The sequence below is a fragment of the Genypterus blacodes genome, unplaced genomic scaffold, assembly GCF_046128005.1.
Source record: "Genypterus blacodes isolate CSIRO-AG114 ecotype Tasmania unplaced genomic scaffold, CSIRO-AGI_Gbla_v1 ptg000021l_1, whole genome shotgun sequence".
NCBI classification, from domain to species: domain Eukaryota; kingdom Metazoa; phylum Chordata; class Actinopteri; order Ophidiiformes; family Ophidiidae; genus Genypterus; species Genypterus blacodes.
Genome location: NW_027466834.1, coordinates 3,933,527 through 3,955,588, shown reverse-complemented (window position 1 = coordinate 3,955,588; position 22,062 = coordinate 3,933,527). Strand labels below are relative to the sequence as shown.

At 41.0% G+C, this 22,062-nt stretch overlaps 3 protein-coding genes and 1 non-coding gene across 6 annotated transcripts; 3 read left to right on the top strand and 1 right to left on the bottom strand.

Moving 5' to 3' along the window:
- Nucleotides 1–158: 158 nt before the first annotated feature.
- On the top strand, nucleotides 159–9,310 carry nr1h4 (nuclear receptor subfamily 1, group H, member 4). Of its 3 annotated transcripts, none has more exons than XM_076142220.1 (10): nucleotides 159–361; nucleotides 1,461–1,631; nucleotides 3,016–3,393; nucleotides 4,720–4,860; nucleotides 5,707–5,849; nucleotides 5,971–6,069; nucleotides 6,272–6,371; nucleotides 6,473–6,619; nucleotides 8,614–8,727; nucleotides 8,829–9,310. In XM_076142220.1, exons 2-10 carry the CDS (start codon nucleotides 1,535–1,537, stop codon nucleotides 9,065–9,067), a joined length of 1,458 nt encoding a protein of 485 aa, XP_075998335.1. In that variant the 5' UTR covers nucleotides 159–361; nucleotides 1,461–1,534; the 3' UTR covers nucleotides 9,068–9,310. The 3 variants fall into 3 exon arrangements, with proteins under 3 accessions (XP_075998335.1, XP_075998336.1, XP_075998337.1); XM_076142222.1 differs by lacking the exon at nucleotides 159–361 and adding an exon at nucleotides 1,836–2,035 and having other exon boundaries at nucleotides 1,555–1,631; XM_076142221.1 differs by lacking the exon at nucleotides 159–361 and having other exon boundaries at nucleotides 1,539–2,035.
- A 2,152-nt stretch (nucleotides 9,311–11,462) lies between these two features.
- On the bottom strand, nucleotides 11,463–12,940 carry c1qtnf13 (C1q and TNF related 13). Its single transcript, XM_076142224.1, has one exon. It carries the CDS (start codon nucleotides 12,848–12,850, stop codon nucleotides 11,828–11,830), a length of 1,023 nt encoding a protein of 340 aa, XP_075998339.1. The 5' UTR covers nucleotides 12,851–12,940; the 3' UTR covers nucleotides 11,463–11,827.
- A 2,151-nt stretch (nucleotides 12,941–15,091) lies between these two features.
- trnag-gcc (transfer RNA glycine (anticodon GCC)) lies at nucleotides 15,092–15,162 on the top strand. Its single transcript has one exon. It is a non-coding gene; the product is annotated as a tRNA-Gly (tRNA).
- Nucleotides 15,163–15,743: 581 nt separating this feature from the next.
- On the top strand, nucleotides 15,744–21,509 carry ube2na (ubiquitin-conjugating enzyme E2Na). Its single transcript, XM_076141884.1, has 4 exons — nucleotides 15,744–15,895; nucleotides 20,026–20,272; nucleotides 20,380–20,520; nucleotides 20,750–21,509. Exons 1-4 carry the CDS (start codon nucleotides 15,866–15,868, stop codon nucleotides 20,794–20,796), a joined length of 465 nt encoding a protein of 154 aa, XP_075997999.1. The 5' UTR covers nucleotides 15,744–15,865; the 3' UTR covers nucleotides 20,797–21,509.
- Nucleotides 21,510–22,062: the final 553 nt, after the last annotated feature.

Genomic DNA, 22,062 nt, shown 5'->3' with positions numbered 1-22,062 from the left:
TAGATGTATGTGCACTGTGTGTAATGTTGGTGTGTGTGTGTGGGATTCATATGGCAGCCTCTTGAGATAAAGAAGGATTTTTGGGAGGTGGTGGAGGCGGTGGCGGGATGCGAAAGGAGGGGTGGGGTGGGGGATGTTCATAGACAGGAATGGACAGATTAATTAATAACTACCATCCCTTTCTCCCTGACCTCAACTGGTAACACATGCTCTCGCTGGAGCCCTGACACAAGCAGCTTCACGTTCATCAGCAGATATTGATGGTGCTCTGGTTCACAACGTGGATATCAGGAACGCAACTGAAGACTGTTACTGCAACCGGGCCGGAATTTAAGCGACCAAATCTACTCAGCGAGACCAAGTAAGAACTCTGAGATTTAGTGTGAATGTATTTCATATTCGATGGTGATCGACGACCTCCTGTGCCTTTGTGGTGAGCCGTTATGTCTGATCTGCAGAGAGTGAGGTAAGGCTGCAGTGTGGGTTGTGGAGGTTTGTGACTCTTTGTAGGTTGCGTTTAAAGCCCAGGGGAAATTACACCGGGTTAATTAAAAAAGTGACAGACGAAATAATGTTTCACATGTGAACGTGTTATGGCCTGGACCCCAGAAAGGCAGAATACTGTGATTTATGAGCTGCTGTTAAGTTGACTCCACGTCACAAAAGACTACATTTTACTGCATTGAGTAAGAGTGAAGCCTTGTAAATGTTTTGTAAAGGGTTGTTAGAGAATCACAACAAAAATCAATCAATAATTTATATTAAATGTTACAATTTATTGAGAACACACATATCTACACACACGCTTGCCTGTTCCTGAAGACATTATATTCCCTAACTTTACCTTTATCCTAAAAAAATACCTCGACTTTAATATCAAGTCGATGGTTCACAATAGTGTATATATATAGTGTAAATATTGTAATGAATACCTAACACACACACACACACACACACACACACACACACACACACACACACACACACACACACACACACACACACACACACACACACACACACACACATACACAACACACACACACACACACGAACACACAGCAGTTACATCTCATCCCTGTGTAGGAGAGGAGATCTGTCAAACGTGTTGAAGTAGAGACCCACTACCTGATGTTTAATTACTTCCCTGTAGGTCTTTCAGAGGATAATACTGACTGAGAATCACTGAGGGAGCGCAGGGACCACCACAACATGAGTCATGAAATCAAAGGCAATCAGTAGTTTTTAGTCCTTTTTGGTCGCCTATATGGCAAAGCTTTTTGTACCTAAATTTGTGGTGTAAAAAAACAAAAATGGTCAAACTATCGAGAGTCATTGAAGAGCACAACAAATCTGAAGAAGACATTTTGATAGTTTTTTATTTGCCTTAAGTCTTTGAGGCAGCAGTTCAATAAATTAACTGCTTACTAATTGATACCTGCTTCTTCTGCCTCTTACAGAACTGAGCGAAGTCTTTGTTGTGGCGTTGAGTGGGAGCAGTGTTTCCTGATCTGGTGCCTGACGATCGTCCTGAATGAATGAGTGGGTGGGCCCCGACATCAATGTGGTGGGACCACTGCAAATCCCACCCAATGATGGATTCTCCATTTCAGAGAGTGCCCACCTGTTTGGTACGTCTGCCTCACCTGAAGCAGTGCATTGAGTTCACTGATGATGGCGTTACATGCTCACATGCTCCAACACATCACACAGTAGTCCACTGTCCAGAATTGACAACTTTATACATTAGAAGCTTGCTACCTGCGAAGTAATGGGACCGTCAGGTTAATGAGTAGCTATGACAACCTTTGCTCCCAATGGCATTTCTCAAGCAGGTGGTGGCTGAGCCAAGTGGTTCAGAGTGTGTTGTGCTCTTCTTACATCTAAAAAGAAAGCAACTAAAGGGAAGATGATTAGTTAGAGCCAAAGGGACTTCCACAGTGGGACAATCGGGATCGGAGACATTACACACAGTCTCCAAACAGACTGTGTGTGAGGTCAGAGATGGCCATGGTCCAGACCAAGTCTTCAGGAGGTCGGTGTTACATTCTGTACTTTACAGATATTGCGCTGGTCTGCAGCGTGTCAGCTTTCTTTGACAGTGATGAATGTCACAGGATGCTTCTTTACAGCTACGCAAGGACTTGAAAAAGTACTCATAAGAAGTACATATCATATAACACGGTAAACATATCATATTTAGTTTGGAATTCAGCAACGATGACACACTGTGCTTGCCTTTAACATTTCTGTATCAGGTTTAATTGGCCAACTTGTTTAGTGTAGAGTTACATGTCATTCTAACACAGACAGTGTGCTCAAATAAGTTGTTAATCATTTATGGGTTTATAGTATGTGTAGTATGTTACGGTTCACTGTGGACCCATTATCTCTTCTGTGGCCAAAAAGCTTCTGAAAGGGGAGCAGAGACATCATAATTCTTTTCTAATTTGACTGCTTTACAATAGGGAAACTTGTTTGTGAGGCTCCATTGACACCATTCCACTTCTGAGGTCTCTGCTCAATGACAGCTTATTTGTATAACTCATCATACCTAGGGGTTTGTGAAGCCTTTTGAGTCATTTTGTGTCACAACATACAAAATGCTTTTACTACAAGATATGATTGACAGAATAAAACCTCACTTACATTGCCTCTTACTAAAAACCGAGACTCCCTTAAATCTCTTATTATGCCTCAAATTCCCTTGGGGGAATTGCTTATTTCAACATTAAACAAAGCTATTAAATGTGAAGTCTTGACTATTTATGTAAGAACAGAGTGAAGAGCATTAACATGTAGTTGCTTAACCTTCGCCTCATCTGTGCCCATTCAAGGTATTTTCAAGGTGTTAACTACAATGATCACTTGTAAATGTAAAGCAACACTGCAAAAATGTCAATTAATATATTGAAATTAATATATTATAATATTAAGACTCAAGTTTAATAGAATTCAAACTTTTTCTGTTCCAACACAGTTTTATAACCTTTTTCCAATTTTCTCTTATGTTAGATATTCTGGCAGATCAAGGCAGTCCTCTTTTCCAAGACCCTGACATCTTACCCTTTAATAGCTATCCCAGCATGCAGTACCCACCCATGGAACCAAGCATGTCTTCCCCGTCATACTACTCCAGTCAGAACTACTACCCTCAGTATAACAGTGACGAGTGGTACACACACGCAGGGATGTATGAACTGAGGAAAGGACCCCTGGAGGTCAGTTACGATGCTGAGATGGAGGAGGTGTCCGCCGTGGTGCCTGCTGTGTGCAAGAGGACGCGGCACATGTCACAAGCAGGAAGGGTCAAAGGGGAGGAGCTGTGTGTGGTGTGTGGAGACAAAGCGTCTGGATATCACTACAACGCTCTCACCTGTGAGGGATGTAAAGGTGAGACCAGACTTGGTTTAATATTGCAACTGTAATATTTGATCTATAGTAATCAAAGTTATTTGAAGAAATTAATTAGCGCAACCATTCATAAATATTAGCCAAGATTATGGTTTATAAAGGAGACTTCTCCATTTAAATGGCAACGTGCAGAATCTAATGGGCGACACAGGTTCTGCTCTACCCTGTGTAAAGTACACAGTGGAAGCCTGAGCTGGTGCAGAATGACATTTGACCCAGAAAACATTCAGGCTGGGATGTAGAAATCTATACGGCTGTAACAAAAGCAGCTGGGGAGGACACATTTTTTATTAAACCATGTTAGCAAACTGAAGATCAACATGACTGACTGACAGTTCTGCACACTGGAAATTTATTGTTCTGGTTTAAAAAACTGAAAAGAAACTATTAAACTGGTTTGAATTGAGTAAAGCCAGTTTCCTTCCACCGACAAGCAGCTTAGGTGAACTGTAAAGTCTAAATCACCTGTCGGTGTAAATAGGAGGGAGCGAGCTGCGTGTCTCTGTGTGTTAACCCTGGCATACACAGCAGTGAATGCATAAATGTGCAGTATTTCCGTACGTCACAGTCTGGGCTGAGTGGAACTTCTTGACCTGATGAGGAAATTGACTTTGACTTAAGGAGAACAAAGGTTACATATACTATATGTTGTTCTTGCAATGTGAAGAGCAACCTTTACTACCTCTCTCAATGTAAAAGCAGCCACTTGCTTAAAGCAGCTCCACCCAGTGTTTTTATGATGCTGTGTGGATTTGCTGTGATTCTTGCCAAAGCACTGCGTGAATGCATTTGCGTGTAATTCCACACTGGATGCCTGGACAATGCCAAGAGTTCAGCAGCTGGCCTGGGCTGCCATTTGACTGAGAATAGACTAAGACCTACCTGGCTTCTACCTGGCTTCTACCTGGTACGGCTGCCAGATTAGGTTCCCTCTCAGCTTTCTGCTGTACAATGCAGGGGGAACCTGAGCTTGGTTACGCTAATGCATGTCATTGTGCTTAATGTTCTATGTCAGAATGTCTAATAACTGTTCCAAAGTTATTCTGTACATAGGCAGGTTTGTGTGTGTGTGTGTGTGTGTGTGTGTGTGTGTGTGTGTGTGTGTATGTTACTATATTTTGCCTGCCAGCTGAGCTTGTAGGATTTTCTCTGCTACATTATTAAACCAACGATTAAAATCTGAAGCAGCCAATTTCATTTATTCCTAATTATCCTACAAATGTGTGGTAAACTATGCAATCTCTTCGCTTTATCGTGTTCTGCACCAGGCTCATGATACTTTTATGTTTTGCCAACCATGTCCAGGTTTCTTCAGGCGGAGCATAACAAAGAATGCTGTGTACAAATGTAAAAGTGGAGGAAACTGTGAGATGGACATGTACATGCGCAGGAAATGCCAAGAGTGCCGACTAAGAAAGTGCAAGGAGATGGGCATGCTGGCAGAATGTAAGTATCACCGCTGGTCCCTGCTCAGCTTGAGTGGATGATAGTATGATCTTTTAACAACAAAGTACAGAGTGAACGAGATGTATGTCACACATCACACAATAGAGGTCTGTCTTAAAAGGACTCAAATAACCATATCATAAAAAAAATGCTTACTTTTAAATGTGAACATTTAGTCATTGTGTCTTTCCTGAAGGTCTGAGCCTCTGGAGAACATTACTTATCAGGTCTATTAAAGGCTGTCAGTTGAAAAGAACAGGAGGACTGATTGGACTCCTGTTGCTCATTAATAGTGCAGGAAAGTTGTGATAAATATTGCAAGGTGGCAGACATTCATGACCCAGCGTGCGTGGTTCAACAGTGACTGTCTGCGCTTGAACGGACAACGACTTTGTCTTTCTGAAAGTAGCTTTTCGTCTTAATGTGAAAGAAAAACATCTTTGAACTCATCCCCTTATATCCAACATACTGCTATCTGAAGTTTTGCATAGCCTAGGGGGAGAAAATTTTACGTGGAAATGTTAACGATGGAAATTAATTTGTTCCATTCCTGCATTAACACTGGCATATATGACAATGACAAAAACAGTAAGATGAAAATCTATTCATCATTATGAGGGAATTGGCTGTTGTAGCAGAAAATGTATACAATGGCTCAATTACAAAAGAATGTGAACATGCACTGTGGGAGTATGAATCATAGTACAATTTCAAATTTCACCACTAGTGTCGTGCACATCATTAGCAATATTACATTTATGTGTGATATTAGGGCATCATAAATGTGGAATTAAAGAGCTGTGAGGTGTTGAACATAAGAACTGAAGCCTTCATCGTGCTTCACAGGTCTGCTCACAGAGATCCAATGTAAATCTAAACGGCTGAGGAAGAACACCAAGGCCTCCCCAGGACAGTCCACCGCTGACGAGACAGAGGGGATGGACACCACGGACCACAAACAGGTCACCTCAACCACCAGACATACAAAGGTACTCATCACCTGTGCGAAGTGAGCTCATCACATATCATACATAGAAATCTGATAGATTTCTTCTTACTGTACTAATCACAATTTAAGAACTGAACCACTCGTACATTTTTTTTATCCAGGAAAAAATTGAAATCACTCAGGAGCAGCGGGAGCTGATGAGAGTCATTTTAGATGCTTACAACAGACATCGTATTCCTCAAGACATGGCTAAAAAACTGGTATGTTACTTTACAATGTCATCAATCAATGTCATGTCAAACTGTATTATCACAATTAAAAGATCCAACTGATGAGACATCCAGGCCACCAAAAAGTAAGTGAGAGTAAGAGCAATAATATACAAATGTTCCTATGTGTTTGTGCAGCTTCACCTGTTCTTCCATCATGTTTCAATGTTGTGCACTCTTGTTTTCCCTGCAGCTACAAGAGCAGTACAGCGAAGAGGAAAACTTCCTCCTATTGACAGAAATGGCAACAAGTCATGTTCAAGTTCTGGTGGAGTTTACTAAAAATATTCCAGGTATTGTTTCCCAGCCAGGAAATCTCAGAATAGATCATAGATTCATAAAGATGTAACATTCCTATGATATTGTTGTGGTGGAACTGTGTTGCTTCTGGCAGGCTTCCTGTGTCTGGATCATGAAGATCAGATCGCTCTGCTGAAGGGTTCAGCTGTAGAAGCCATGTTCCTGCGTTCAGCTCAGGTTTTCACCAGAAAGATGCCCAATGGCCACACGGACGTTCTGGAAGAGAGAATACGCAAAAGTGGTGAGTCAACAGCGAGTAATCAGAAGTCAAAATGACATTTTGGAATTTTACAAATAGACTTTAAACATGTTTGCTGCAGCTTACCAGTGTAATTGATCCTCCAACTTTGACCTATAAATTCCTTCCCCTGTCACAAGAAGTGAACCCCTATACCACAACCCTACCTGCTGCAAAAAGTAAATGTACCTTAGGGCCTAAAGTGCATTTAATTTTTGCAGTAGGAAATATGGTGCCATATTCATTCACCTAAGGCGGTGTATAGGTGAATGAATATGGCACCATAGCGCAGTTCAGTCTTTATAGTAGTTCTGCCATATTTAAAACTTTTCTTGTGTTGGTTTATTCTTCTGACAGGGAAGGGACACTGTTAAGATGCAGCAAATAAGAGTATATGTGTTAAGTTCCAAACTATTGCTTTAAGCTTCCTGAAATTCTAAAGAATGCATGTGGCCTAATTACACAAACTGTATCTGTAAAAATAACGTTGCCTTAAAAGAAAATCCATCATAATTACTCAAATATATCAATCCAAATAATATCACAGTACCCAAGTGTTAGTGTCTAGCATATATTTATAGCAGATATTTCCCTCGGGATAAATAAATAGATAGATAAAACAAATGTTTTTATCTTATTTACTCCTGATTCCTGACTTTCCTCAGATCATTAGTCCTTTTCCCTTTTATTCCTTTTTTTTCCTGTTACACACCAAATTATATAACATTTGTCTTGGCTGAGCAGCCACGTCTAGGTCCACGATTAATTATTTACCTACCTGATCTGTCTGATGCAGCGGGAAGATGTGTGCTGATCTGTTGATCCCTGCCTTGGTGTAGGTTACACATGCAAACATACCCCCACTGGGTACAGTTTCACCCTGTTTGGGTGTGCGAGGACAGAGATCAAACAGTGTACTGCTCACTTCCAAGGCTTTGGGTTTAATTTACTTTAATACTACACACACGCACTCTAGAGGTTTCTGCTGTTTGTTTTTGCCACCTTTAGTTTACTACTTAGCAGCTTAAAGAGTCATTTATATGTATTTGAGGTGTCATCATGTCAAGCCAGCCTGGACAGTTAGACAGACAGTGACAGTGATGGCAGCAGTGTGTGTGTGTCAACGGGTCCCATGGCGCAGCTCCAGTGTGAATGGTAGGGATGAGAGATATTCACACTAAAGGCCAGTCTGGGCAAACAGGGAGCAAAGCTGTCTGAAGAGACCATTGTTCCTTATCAAAACATCAAGAGAGCTATTGTTCACTTTTCTCCCTCTGAGCCCCGCTGGCATTTCTGAATGCTTGATGATGCTCGAGTAGACAAGCACCCTTGCACTAGTTTCAAGAGTTGAAAGTGGAAATTGTTGCCAACTTGCAGCAGCAGACCGACTGTAACCATGCAAGAGGCCATTTCTAATATTCACCCCACACTTAATATTATATCTTGATCTAAAGATTAAGCTTCGAAAGTTATATGTTTCATACTTGTAGGATCAACCCAAATTGTAATATTTTCTGTTCCTATGGTTGATACTTCTAAGACATTACGCAATCAGTGTGCACTGTGACCCCTTTTTCGTGACAGCAGTAGAATCGGATGCAATCACCTTTAACAGCATCATCAAACTACAACCTCAAAAAGCACTATAGAGTTGAATTAACACCTCTTTGATACCTAAACATTTGACCTTTAACTCAGTGGATGTACTATATGTGACAGTCATATGTATGTATGTGTTTCCTTACTGCAGACTTTCTTCAAAGAACATTTAAAGGCTGAAACATAAGTCATTATTTAGTGCAGCTGTTTCAAATCCGGACCCAGTATTGTACTCAGTGTTTGTATCAGTTAATAAAATCAGTCAAAGCACTACACAGATCAAAGTGACTTGCATTGTTTGCGCATGATGATATTAGAAAAGTTTAGATATAAACATATGTAACACTGTCTGATATGGGTAATATTCATGTTTACGATTGTCTTTCAAATCTGTGCAGGTATATCAGAGGAATTCATCACACCCATGTTCAACTTTTACAAACGCATCGGTGACCTCCAAATGATGCAGGAGGAGCAGGCCCTGCTCACTGCCATAACCATCCTCACACCAGGTGAGCCAGTGTTGCCAATGATCCAGACCCCTTTTTGTTATATGAGTACATCAGCTGTGTTGTCTCTGACCGCCTGCCTGGTGCATCCACTCCCTCTCTAGATCGCCCTTATGTGAAGGATCAGCTGGCTGTTGAGCGACTCCAGGAGCCCATGCTGGATTTGCTGAGGAAGTTCTGTGCCCTGCAGCATCCACAGGAGCCGCAGTACTTTGCCCGTCTCCTGGGACGCCTGACCGAGCTGAGAACACTCAATCACTACCATGCAGAAATGCTCACATCCTGGCGAACCAGTGACCACAAGTTTACCCCGCTGCTCTGTGAGATCTGGGACGTGCAGTGACATACCGGCAGAGGAGAAAGAAGGGCTGGATGTTTTAAGGATGATAACATGAACATTGTCAGCACAGTGGATATTTATATTGAATTGTGTAAGGCTTTGAAATGATACAAGCCCTGAGTGTAAAGCCTGTGAAATCCCTGCACAACCTGTTTGCCTTGATGTTGCCTGAGCTCCATAACAGTGACAAAGCTTTGGTCATGTATTGACTTGTTGGTTGGTTAAGAATAATTATTATGAATATTGTTCCTGTTTATTCTACTTGTCGTTTTTTCCCAGTCTGGCATGATCATGTCCATTTTCCCATCTAAACACTTACAGCTCACTAACAGCGGTGGCAACATGTTAAAAGAACAAAGGTTAAAGTCCGGTAATGTTGTTTTCACGATGATGAAAACCGTGTCGAAAGGCCCCTGCTTGAACAGTCAGACAGACACAAACAATGGAAACTATACAACGCAACTGGTGGTCTTAAGAACTTTAAAGCTGTGAGGCTGAAATGTAAGAGTTTAATAATGTCTTGATTAACTTTTTTTTATCTCAAAACCAGATGACAAAAGTGTAGAAATAGATGGAAGTTGAAGCTTTTTTCCACTCATCTGAGAGCCATTCAGACGAGACCCAGACATCTACTGCACATCTGGATAATGAGGGGCTTTATTCCTCATAATAGTGCTAAAATACTGACTCATTGCAACTAAACTATAAAGAAACTAGATGTTTTATAACATATATGACTACATTAAAAGGTATTACTATGGTGAAAAATCTCATCCATTTCATATCCTGCAACAACCAAAGAGAAAAGTGCATTTATGCCATAATCATTTCTTCTAGATATCATATTTAATCCTGTTTTAGTTTCAGTTACTAGGGTATCACTCCACACACAATAACATAACTACCTGTGTTTTTGCATCATTCATTGATTTGCTATAAACATTATCCTCTGAAAATTGTTATTCATACTATAGTGATGAACATGTATATTCCAGTCATTCTTTATGGAATCCAGCATGAACAGCGCTCCTGTAGAGAACCTTTGTTACAGTAAGTAAGCCTTCACAGAAATCCTCCATGTTTGCTTTTATTTTTGTCTAGGCTAAGGAATCATTGAGGGGAAATGCTGCACCTCATTTCAAATCTTCATCCTCAGTTACATGATTACATGATGATAATGCCACTTTGACAAAAAATAAAAATAGAGATGATGATCATTGTTTTTCAAATAATCAAAATGTTTTTTAATTTGTCTGTGAAGGTTCTTGTCATTGTATATAAGGAAAGTTAATCTTAGGCAACTGGACTGGACCCTGGTGTAACATCTTCTTAGTTCTTAGTTAACCTTAGTTGCCTCAGATTAACTTTCCTTAAATGTTTTCCTCCATGTTTTTAAATCTTCACTCTTTTAGAATTAGCTGAAATCCTCACTACATTTTGATAGGAATCCATGTGCGATCTGTGAGAAACATGTCTGCACAGCGTCTCCTACTGATGGAACCTGATATGGGGGAAAGCCTGAAAAATGCCACCGGCATTTACCAGAAGGGGACCTCAATCGCTACCTCATGCGTCAATCGTGTCTCATGTTCTTGCACGCAGGACTGAGGTACGGCAGGTACGAAGGGACAGTATCTGTCCTTCTTAACAACGCCGCTCACCGGACAATCTAATACAAACTGCTGCATTAAAGCTGCTGGTTTGCTGGTGGGCTAATATCAGTTCTGCAGCAGTTTTAGTTCCAGTATTTGTAGCTGCTGTGGTGTTGTTTGGTATCATTGTAACCCGTTGTGATTTCCAGTATTAAGACCTCAATGACTGAATTATACAATGCACAATGTGTATTTCAGAAGAATCAACATAAATTTCAATGACAGTGGATTTTTAATGCAGGCTCTCACCCAGCACAACATATAATAAATACAGTGGGCTATTAGTCACAGCAGACAAATTGATTGTCATGGCAGGCAAAGCACAGGTGTTAATTATGGTCTTCCATTTAGTTAAGCCTTGCTAGTGAGCCAGAAGGCACAATACAGCTAAAAGGATCACAAGCATTATTTATGTTGTCAGGTCTGCCTGACAGAGAGGAGGGAGAACAATTTTAAATTGCATGAATTTATTGAGATTAAGCTGAAGTAGACACTCAACATACAATATTTTACAATATGAAGATTACATATGTGTAACTATCACTAATTCCACAACCATGTTGAATCTCTAAATCTATTTTTATTCATAACTGAGACTTTACACGAGGTAAACTATACATCATTTACACACAGTAGTACCCATACAACTTAGTGATCAAGATAACAAAAACGAATCTTTGGAGAAAAAAAAAATGTTTAAAAATCGACTTAAAGGTCAGATTACAATACTTTGAAACATCGCACAATTTGAACTGCAAACTTTATATTTAAATATGTGAACCAAAAAATGTATATTAATCAACCAAAAAACACAAATTTATAATTCGTTCTTAGGTACAGTAATTGCACTTTTGCATGCAGACTGGCTTCGCATTGGCAACAGTTCATAAACGTCAGAGTAGCTGTATTCTGGCACCATCTAGTGGAAGTATTTGGCAACACGTTTTGGAAATTACAAATAAAGCTGTAAAAGAAAGCAGTATATTGACGACATAGTCAAGGAGTTTTATTTCTTTTCTTTTCTTTTTTGTTTCTTTTTAATTCACAAATGATGGAGTTTAATTTTTCAATTTTCTAAACACAGGGGTCACACCATGGGGGGTAAAGAAGTTCAGAGGTGAGTTCTGTCCTGGTTGGTTGGAACTGTGAAAGGCTCTGGGTCAGGATATAGCAGGAAACCAGAGAAGGTGGTGTATCTGCCCTGGTTGCTGTACACAGCATAGCGCTCATCCTGCTGACTATACAGCCACACTGTGTCACCCTCGTGGAGTGACAGCAGCAAGCTCTGACTCTGCATCTCCCGCCTCTTCGACGTGTCCTCATCAAACACCATGGCCTGAACCACACCCGTCCCGGTCATCAGCTTCACAGACACAGCCCTGCGAGGATGCTTCCCCACAGTAAAGGCAAAGTAGTACGCCCCTGGGAAGCGACAGGTAAACAAGCCAGCAGTTTTGTTGAAGTGGCCCCCGATGTTGACATACTCCACGTCAAAGGTCAGAGGTGGCTTATCCTGTTTCTTGCTGCTTTGTCCCAGGACTGTGGATGTCCGTGCCACCGAGAAGGCAGACCGTGGTTGACCTCTGTCCCTGCTGTAGTGGTGATCAGGGGGGCAGTTCGGGAAGGAGAGTGCTGACAGGGACAGGTGGTTGCTGGCAGAATAGGTTGTAGTGGTGTCAGGATAGACTAGGTAACCAGAGAAAGTGATGTAAGTGCCAGCATTGCTGTACAAAGCATACTGAGGGTTTTGCTGTAAAAGCAGCCATACGGTGTCCATTGCTTTCACAGTGATCATTAGGCTTTGACTTTGAACTTTCCTTCCTTTCTTGCGGTAGTCATCATACGCTATAGCCTGCACTTCCTCCCCGTTCTTAACCAGAATAACTGACAGCATTTTCTGTGGAAATTTCCCCACAGAGTAAGAGAAGTAGTAAGCCCCTGGGATGCGGCAGCGGAAGTAGCCGGTGTCTGGATTGAAATCCCCTCCAATGTTGACCAGCAGCCTGTTGAAAGTCACCGCCCTCTGCTTGCCACCCAATACACTGTTGGTTCGCGTGGCAGAGAAAGCAGAGTGGAGACTTGTTGTCACTGGAGGGGCATGAAGTGGCAAAACTGGGCCCAAGGAGGAGCTCATGATGCATAAACATGCCAGATAGCAGTATGTTCTCCACTGGGCTAAAGAAGAAAAACAGAGATATTGATTTTAGAGATGAGTGAGATTTCAGAGAATGTTAGAGAAGGGTAAAGAGGAAAGATGAAGAATGTGTTATTAGGAGTACAAAAGAAACTACTCCAATAGAAGTGCATGCCAAAACTCTGTTAGATTGAATCATCGCTGCATGAAATATCATATATTGATAAGAAAGCCTGTCTGAGCCCTGTCAAGATAGATTTTGCCCATCAACTCTAACTCTCCATGGACGCAACAGCCCCTCTAATTCAGCTGATATTGTCTGTTCTTTCTGTGCACTGAGAGAAGGGGCTAAATTAGGTGCTGGTTCATCTGTTCCTGTGTATTTCAACAATGGAAAAGGTTGGAGGGTTGGTGAGATGGTGTGACCTTACTATTGGTTAGGAAGTTCACTGAGTAACTGAGTAAATAATGCAAATGCCCACTAAGGTATAAAATGAAACACATGAAGTACATGAAATCCATTAAGGTGTAGACAAACTGCAGAGGTCATGATAAGGATAATACATTTGTGATCATTTGTTTGGTCCTTTCATTTGCCAAGGCTTTAATTTGTTTACATTCCTGAGATTCTTGCATTACCTTTATGCATAAAAGGGGTGTTCAGGGACTGCTCGCTTTTTAGCAAAAATATTGAAAAGGAATTAAAAAACATCATTTCGAAGACTTGGGCGCATGTTCATAAGTAGATATCCATGCTCACAACATATATTGTTGATATATTAGTAATTAGTACATAAGCAGGAAGCCTGCACCTGTAAAGCCAACAAATATGTTGTATTTATTTCATTTTTTACCTGATGGCTGTAATATACATATTTCATGAAACACTTAAGATAGATATGCACTGTTAAACTAGGTAACTCATTAGGTAAAGCAACGGAATTAATGATAGCTGGTTGAACTAATCCATGGGTTGAGATAAAGTATGGACATCTAAAATAGTGTATGGTTTGTTAGTATACTGTTTACCAGTAGGAGTTATGTACTTTTATGTGGCAAACATGTAAAATCACACTAAAATGCAGTAAGATAGTTATTAGCAGATTCCCGTTCATCTCTATTTTATTTTGTGAACAAAAATAACAAGTAAATGTCCTCCTGTTTGGATAAATGTCTGTACTAAACCTACCTTTATGTTGGGGCAGAAATTGCATACTGGTCTTCTTCTCCCTCATCAGCTTTTCAAAAAAGTTCCTGTTAGTTTGCTATGCTGCTTCGTCCATCTACCAGACCTGACCCCAGAGACATGGCTTTTGTCCAGAAAGAACTGCCAGGCCGGAGGAGGAGGAGCTCCGACACCCCCCACCCCCACCAAAACGTGAAAAATGCAGCTGCACCACTGACCCTTACTAGCCTGTGGAAGTGTTAAGTCTAATTCATGATTTGTTTTGACTGAGACAGGTGGATTAGACGTGGGACACAACTTCAGCTGTGCTTTTGCTCCCCAATCGAGTTAGAATAAACAGATCCAGGAAAGGTGCAAATGTGGGAAAAATGCACAGTCAAGTTTTTGCCAGTCATATGCTGCCTTGCAAAAACCTTTCAAAACCACACAATCCTCTATATGTGCAATATAATGCCAGTATTGAACAATGTGTTTTTGGAGGGTAAAGTGACAGCTCAGTGTGTCAGTTAGCATGTTTGTGCACTCAATCTCTCTTTTATACAAATCTGTGCACATTATAGTTGAAGATAAAACACTAGACACCTGCAGATATTTTGTAAAATCATTTTTGTATATTAATGTATGTCATATATTTTTGGTATCTATAAAGACCAGCAGAAATAGCGTCCTGGATGTCTACTAAATTAATAAACAACATAAATATACAGAGACAGAAAACATATGGTAACAACAAGAACGCCTTTTCATCTGTTTGTAGGGCTCTTACACAAGCACATATACACAAAAAGTGTAATGATTAAAAGTAGAAGCAAATGTCACAATCAACCATCAAATTTATAAACATGGCTAGACAGCAGTTCAAACCTAAATGATTCATTAAAAATACAACGTAGCTGTCAGGAGTGGGTTATTTTCTATCACGTTTTGTGATGTCTTTTGTGTGTCTGGTGTAGTGAATTAGCTGAATTTTTCTCGCATTAAAACCTGAGAACTGAATATAAGTACATGTAAGCATGCGTCGTCAAAAAGCAAACTTAGACACAATTACTTCATAAGCATTGGTGGTTCAGTGGTAGAATTCTCGCCTGCCACGCGGGAGGCCCGGGTTCGATTCCCGGCCAATGCATCATCCTTTTCTTCAAACAAAAACCTGCTTCATTTATTACATTCTACTATAGACGATCATTTTGTTACATTAATTTAATTTCCATGTATTGCAATAGTAAGTTACAATACAGTTGTACTGACGGGCCTGGTGTCTGATAAGTAAGTACTGATAAATTATTAATACTTTGACTCGGTCATGAAAATTCCTAACGATCCCAACAACAGCGCCACTGCCACAGTGGCCAAGGATTTACATCAATTCTGGTCGATAACAACCATGCGGTAGGCCGAGTTTAGATACCCGGTCAATGGAATCTTCTATCTGGGACACACACATTTCCCACAAGTACAATACTGTGCTTTATCATTACAGTAATTACTTAATCGTTTCTCATCACGTCTACCTAATTGTGGCGAAGCACCACACACAACCACCTCCATTTTCAATGTACACTTCTGTATTCACACTTCGCACTACAATGGATTCTAGTGGGAGAACGGAACGGATTCTAATGTGCAGATTCCATAATTAAATAAATTGAACCTTTTTGGATATTAATCCAAGATACGTTTGTGTTTTGCTCTCAAGCTGTCGGTTAAAAATCAAGACGTTCGTGACGTAGAAACTCCGGAACCAGTGTGTGTATGTGAATTTGTACGTACGTGTGTGTGTCAATGCCACCCGGAGCAGGCGCTGAGGCACGGTTGTTCCCGTAGCTAAGATGGCAAGTTTGCCCCGCAGGATCATTAAGGTAATTATTTCACACTTTACACAACACAGCATCAGGAATGACTGATGTGTGCTGCGTAAAACATGACACACACCCTCACACTCACACAGTCTGTCACAGTCACACTTTGAACCTCAAAAGCTGAGCCGGTGCGCTCAGTTTTGGACCTTTTTTGTGAAAGGCTGTTTAAAATACAGAAACGTTATTGATAAATGGCGGGTAAACGTAATATATTCACATCACTGTAATCATAAGAGTGATGCGCCGTTGTAGCTGTTTAGGTTATGATGCTACCCGAGTGACTGGCTAACTATGCTAGTGTGTTAGCCTGCTAAGGTTATTGTATGAATGGTAGCTAGCAAACTAGCCCGATCGTTAAAGCTACGCATATGTGGATTTAAGGTGGAGTGACATTTATTTCACGTATAAACAGATTTATATAATAAGGAAACAAGCGTTTGTATCAGTAATAACACGCAGCAATGCAGAAACAGCTGTATTTTTCATGTATTGCTATTTTGCAGTAACTGGTGCGTTACGCCGCCCCATGAGAGGATGATGCGGAAGTATACATACATGCGGGGCGCTGTGAGGACACAAAGTAACCGAAGATGAAATATTTAAGAGGCTTTAGCGTAATTACAGCGCCACATACTTATACTAGCAATTCATAAAATGCGTTCCTATGTGAAGTCAAGAAATTGTGACATTGCGATGTCCGACCAGTGCATCGTTTCTTCCTTGAGGCCCAAAGTCAGTCAGGCCGGCACAAATGATGACAGATTTAAAGAGTGTTTGCGTTAATGCTGTCTTTCCGCCTGCGTTCTTTATGCTACAGTGCATCCTAGCATTATATACAGAAAATGTATAAACACATCTTATAGTCTGCTACAAATGAAGCAGAGTTTGTATCTATAGGAAAGTGCAGGACACATAGCATAATGCTAATCAATGGATTTGTTCTTTCTCTACGTGTCAAATGTGACAAATTGCCCAACTTTGTGGGATTTACTAAACGTTGGTCGTATTGGAAAAAAGTCTGTAGGTATGCATAAAATTCAAAAAAACAAAACAAATCCGTGTTTACTGTTCTTGAAGTTACAAATTGAGACTTGACATCATGTAAAACAAATGACACCATTGGTCAAATAGATAATAGTCAAAAAGTCATCAATCAATTTTGTTAGAATTATTTTATTCTACATTGCTTGAACCATTTAGATTTCCACACACCATTCTATGCCTGCATCTCCTGGTCTATGTGTGGTCCAGTGATTCAGCACCATGACCCCGTGTCTCTTCCTGTGTGCTGGGTTTCCTCTGGTCAGCAGCAGGAGATCGCTCCCCTCAGTCCCTGAGAGAAGCTTGCAAAATGAGGGATATTACTGGCTTATAGTTTCCCTTTTTTGGATCAAGTTTCCTGAGCAACATACAGTTTGATTCCCTGTCCCAGGGACACCCCCCTTTCCCCCAGCTTCAAAGTGAATTATGGATCATTAAGATGCACTGTATACATTCCAATGTGCAGACTTGGATGATGATCTCTGTCTGACTTGGGCCAGAGCTTTCATCTTAGCGTTATTGTTAGTTGAGAATTAAGGTTCAGGTAATGCTTATGGTTCGATTTTGTGTGTACCAGACTAGGGCTGCACCTAACAATTATATTTTCAACGATTAATCTACAGATTTGTTTTCGATTTGTCGATTAATCTATAGATTATATTTATTACGCAATAAATATCCAATTTATCTCATTAATATTTCAATATTTTCTTCAATCGTCTTCTCGTGGAAACAAACAAATGTAACAAAGATTTTGCGATGCATTATTCCACAAATAGCCACCTTTTGACTGATAATCTCCGTTTTGCAATCCAATATATTGCTTATTCAATTCAAGTAAAAGTGATCTAGCGCAATCTGAATTCAACAACAAAACGTAGGTCAGTTTGCACTGCTGCAGACGGTCTGAGGGGGGGGCGCAGGTGAGGTTGCGCTGCGCTCGCTAGCTGCACGTCAGCCGGCAAAGAGCTCGCGGGACACAAAGTGCTGCCGCCTTGACAACGCGCTCCGCGATGATTTAACTTTACACCGTGGGCGACTTTTTTTCGCCGCAGCTTGTTCTCCGGTTGCGTGCATGCTTCCACCTGGCTTAGCCATCTTACGTCATTATGATGCGTCGGCGCACGATTTTGCAAACCGACGTATTTACGTAGTTGGTTTACGTCGACACGTCACCCCACCCCTAAACCAGACCCCTGTCGGTTAATAATTGCACAGTATCACTGCTAACAGAGCACCACTTTCTACAGTAGCCTACTAACATCAATGTGGATACTTGAAACTTCACTTTCTGTGCCACTGATCTTCATAAAGTAACATTTGCTGTACACACACCATTGACTAAGGGATGATGAGTCCTTTGGGCAGTGCTGCAATCTGCAAACAGGCTGAACTGTTAGAACAAATCAACATCAACAATCAACAACTTGTACTTCTTTTGCCCTTGAGAACAATTACAGTACAGTGAGTGCTGGCTGGGAGATTGTTCACAGGTGGATGATTAAGCAGGCCACAGATTGGCATAATGAGAAAAGTTGGGAGGGCCTGGGAATAGTACTCGGTGGCCCAAGCCTTTGAGCCCCGTGAGTGTGTGACAGGGCACTGGGAGCCTCTCTCCCGTCTGTGTTTGCACTGCATGGTTTTGTCTGTGGGTTATCTAAAACATTTCAGGAATCTCACTCCCTGTTACATCCAGGAGGGTCAAATACAAGAGCTTTGATGTGCACCTAACAAGACCAGCTTATGGAGGACATTTTGTATCATTTCTTGCATACAATGGGCTTGAAAGTTTTTTGTGTGTTCAAGGCCGTTTTAATTCCCCAGGTATGTTGCTTAGCCTGCCACTGTGCTACATGCATTCCACACAAGCCGGATCAGATGCCTGCTCCTCTTTCATTGTAAAGGTGTGGGTTTCTGTAGGTGTCACCGTGAGCTGGGAGCTAGTCTTACTGCGGCGGCGGTCAGACTATAACAGCCAGTTACAAACTGCACTGGCGCTTTGGAGACTCAGCACTGAGTCACCACTGCAGCCCAACCTGTCAGCGTTAATAGATGAAAGCAAAGCAGTGATCCCATCCCACCTCCTGCTTGTGCTCTGTGGTTAGAATCACAATGACACAAACGGTTTGCAGGTATAGGGAAGGCATCTTGTGAAGGTGCATATGCTTTGTGCCAGTAAGATCATGAATAATAGACTTGTGTTTGGTCTTTCCTAAATCAATACGTCACAGCTTTTCACTAAGGAAGGAATTAAACAGATGACAATGCACTTTTAAGGACATAGAACAGTGTAAGAGAGATAAAACACGAATTGCAGGTATTTGCAAGGATATTTTTCACACTTGGCGTACTAAGACTGCATGTTTTGTGTATTGTTCTATGAGCATTTATGCCCCGTAGTGCTGCCACTGTCAGGATGATACTTGTTTACCAATTTTTTTGCACTTATTCAAAATGTAGCAAAATGAGACATCCTTCTGAAGCAGCAGAGAAGACAAAAGGGAGAGGCAGACTCTTCCTAAACTAGCCTGAGGGTAAATATTGCTTCTGAAGACTTACGGGTGTCTTACTAGCTGATGACTTACAAGAGAGCTAAACAATATTTGTCATGGATGAATAGATGTAAAGAATGTCCTGCATGCTCTCGTGATGTCTGCTATTGTTGGAGCAAGATGTGGCAATAGGGTGGTTCCCCTCTTTTCATGTAGGTGCCAGGGTGAGTCATAAATGAGACTGGGACACATTTAAGCACAGTGCTTTCCGTTCAGAGAACATTCTAGAAAGATCCAACATTCAGATCTCTCATCAGGCAGCCACTATCAGGTCACTCAGTGAGGAACAATCCTAACCAAAGGGGGGACTGTTCAAACAATTTGAATGCACCCTTACCAGCAACTAGTTACCATTTCATTTCAAGAATTGCATCTCCTGGCATGTCTGAGTCGGCTTGTTGCTTTGAAATAAGCAAACACTACTCGTTCTGTACCTCTGTGTTGACACAGTTTGCAACCTCTGAGCTCATTTGACGTCATTAACAGTCAAAGCGCAATTTTTTTAACTACTTATATATTTATGTTTTCTGAAACCAGGAGACCCGTCGCTTGTTTGATGAGCCTGTCCCGGGCATCAATGCAGAGCCAGATGAAGGGAACGCTCGCTACTTTCATGTGGTCATCGCAGGACCTCAGGACTCACCTTTTGAGGGAGGCACGTTTAAGCTTGAACTCTTTCTACCGGAGGAATATCCCATGGCAGCTCCTAAAGTACGCTTCATGACCAAAATCTATCACCCCAATGTGGACAAGTTGGGAAGAATATGTTTAGACATCCTGAAGGGTAAGCGAGTGCGGCGCTTGGTCATACATAATTCATTCTCTCTTTCTCCCCTCAATGTCCCTGTTGAAATGTTTGCTCTGTTCAATGTTTTGCTTTGTTTTTATTAGATAAATGGTCTCCGGCTCTGCAGATTCGCACAGTGCTGCTGTCAATCCAGGCCTTACTAAGTGCACCCAACCCTGATGATCCCCTAGCAAATGACGTTGCAGACATGTGGAAGAACAATGAAGTCGAAGCCATAGAGACAGGTGAGAGGAAGCGTTTACTTGTCAGTTTGTGCCGCTCTGACAGTCTGAAAGCAGAGAGGTGAAATTAGATGTGTAGTACAGGTTAGATTTGTTGATGTGATGGAGGAAACAACATCCTGAACAACTATATTTTAATCTTCCCACTTTCCATTCTGAAGTGTACCACCAACAGATTTGTTGTGCTTATTCTTCACTCATGTTTTGTGTTGTTTCTTATTGTTCTCTACAGCTAAGACATGGACCAGGCTTTATGCTGGAAGCAAAAGTGACTGTTAGAGCAGCGTAAACAAGTGAAGACACAAATCAAAGTCACTTGTGAACACAAGTCCGCGATCTGCCAAGTCGTCTTCCGAGATCATTTGCATTTAAAGGATACAGTCTTAAATATATACACATATATACTGTATTATAAAATACTCATGCTGCTGGAGATTTAAATGCACACTATTGGAAAAAAAAAACTTGTCTTTGTCCTGATTTACCACTGCTGAAAATGCATGAGCAGAGGTTTCTCATCTACTCACCTAGCAGCAGCTATTATAAAAAGAAAAGGTGTGTCATGTAGTCTTTTCCTAATTTTTACATATGTTGTATAATCTTGGAAATTATCATTATCTTGTGGATCTTTCTTGCTATTGCCCTACTAATTACTCTGCTTTTCTGTATGTCATCACAGTTAGATGCAACAAGACAAAATGGTATACTCCCTACTCATGTCATGTGATGTTATTTCACAAAACAAGCATTTCATTTAAGATGTTAGTTGTTTGATGATGGTAATAATGATGGTTGTGTGTGTGTGGGGGGTGGGTTGGGGTTGATGATGGGTTAAAGCAAAGTCAATTCAATTCACTCCTTGTAAATACATTCCTTTTATTAATCTGGGTGGGGAAATGTTTTCCTGATCCCGGAATGCTATGGAAACGATCTACCTGCATACTTTTTGTTCTGTAAATCTAATATAAAATAAAGATCTCTTTTCTATCTGAGTCATTTGTAATCATTTTGAATCCTTTTAAAAATTTTTTACACATTATTATTTTCGAAAGAGACATTTTTACTCTTTAAACGCCCCATGGTTTGCGAAACATTTTCCCCCCACTAGAGGGCAGGCTTGTGCTTTGCGACATATGGATTTCACTTTAATGGCCGCACTTCACTCATGTTGCGGATATTAGCTGCTTGAACTTCCATAGGTCTCCAAGAACATGTGAGCAGAACGTTTACTTTAATACACTTTACGTCAAAATAGCCAAGTAATGTTGGTGACACCTTTAGGAACTGTCGGAAATCTTCACACTGTAGTTGCACACAGGATGAGTGTAGCCTGCTAATGCTGGTTTCACTTCAATATGCAGAACAGCAGCCATCTTAAACTTGGCAATGTATTCAAACATTCGCACTTCCGGAATCAATGACTCACAAGCCAAACATTCTAAAAGCACAACGAAAGAGTGTGTGTGAGGTAGGCAACCTCACCACAATCAGTCCACCGTGCTAGGGACATTACGTTGCTCTATGGACTTAACGACGAGTTCTTAG

Coding starts and splice junctions, on each gene's coding strand:
- nr1h4 (XM_076142220.1), top strand. CDS start 1,535: ATGAATGAGTGGGTGGGCCCCGACATCAATGTGGTGGGACCACTGCAA. Junction 3,394..4,719: donor CACCTGTGAGGGATGTAAAG/GTGAGACCAGAC, acceptor AACCATGTCCAG/GTTTCTTCAGGCGGAGCATA. Junction 6,620..8,613: donor AGAGAGAATACGCAAAAGTG/GTGAGTCAACAG, acceptor AAATCTGTGCAG/GTATATCAGAGGAATTCATC.
- ube2na (XM_076141884.1), top strand. CDS start 15,866: ATGGCAAGTTTGCCCCGCAGGATCATTAAG. Junction 20,273..20,379: donor ATGTTTAGACATCCTGAAGG/GTAAGCGAGTGC, acceptor TGTTTTTATTAG/ATAAATGGTCTCCGGCTCTG. Junction 20,521..20,749: donor AGTCGAAGCCATAGAGACAG/GTGAGAGGAAGC, acceptor TGTTCTCTACAG/CTAAGACATGGACCAGGCTT.
- c1qtnf13 (XM_076142224.1), bottom strand. CDS start 12,850: ATGAGCTCCTCCTTGGGCCCAGTTTTGCCACTTCATGCCCCTCCAGTG.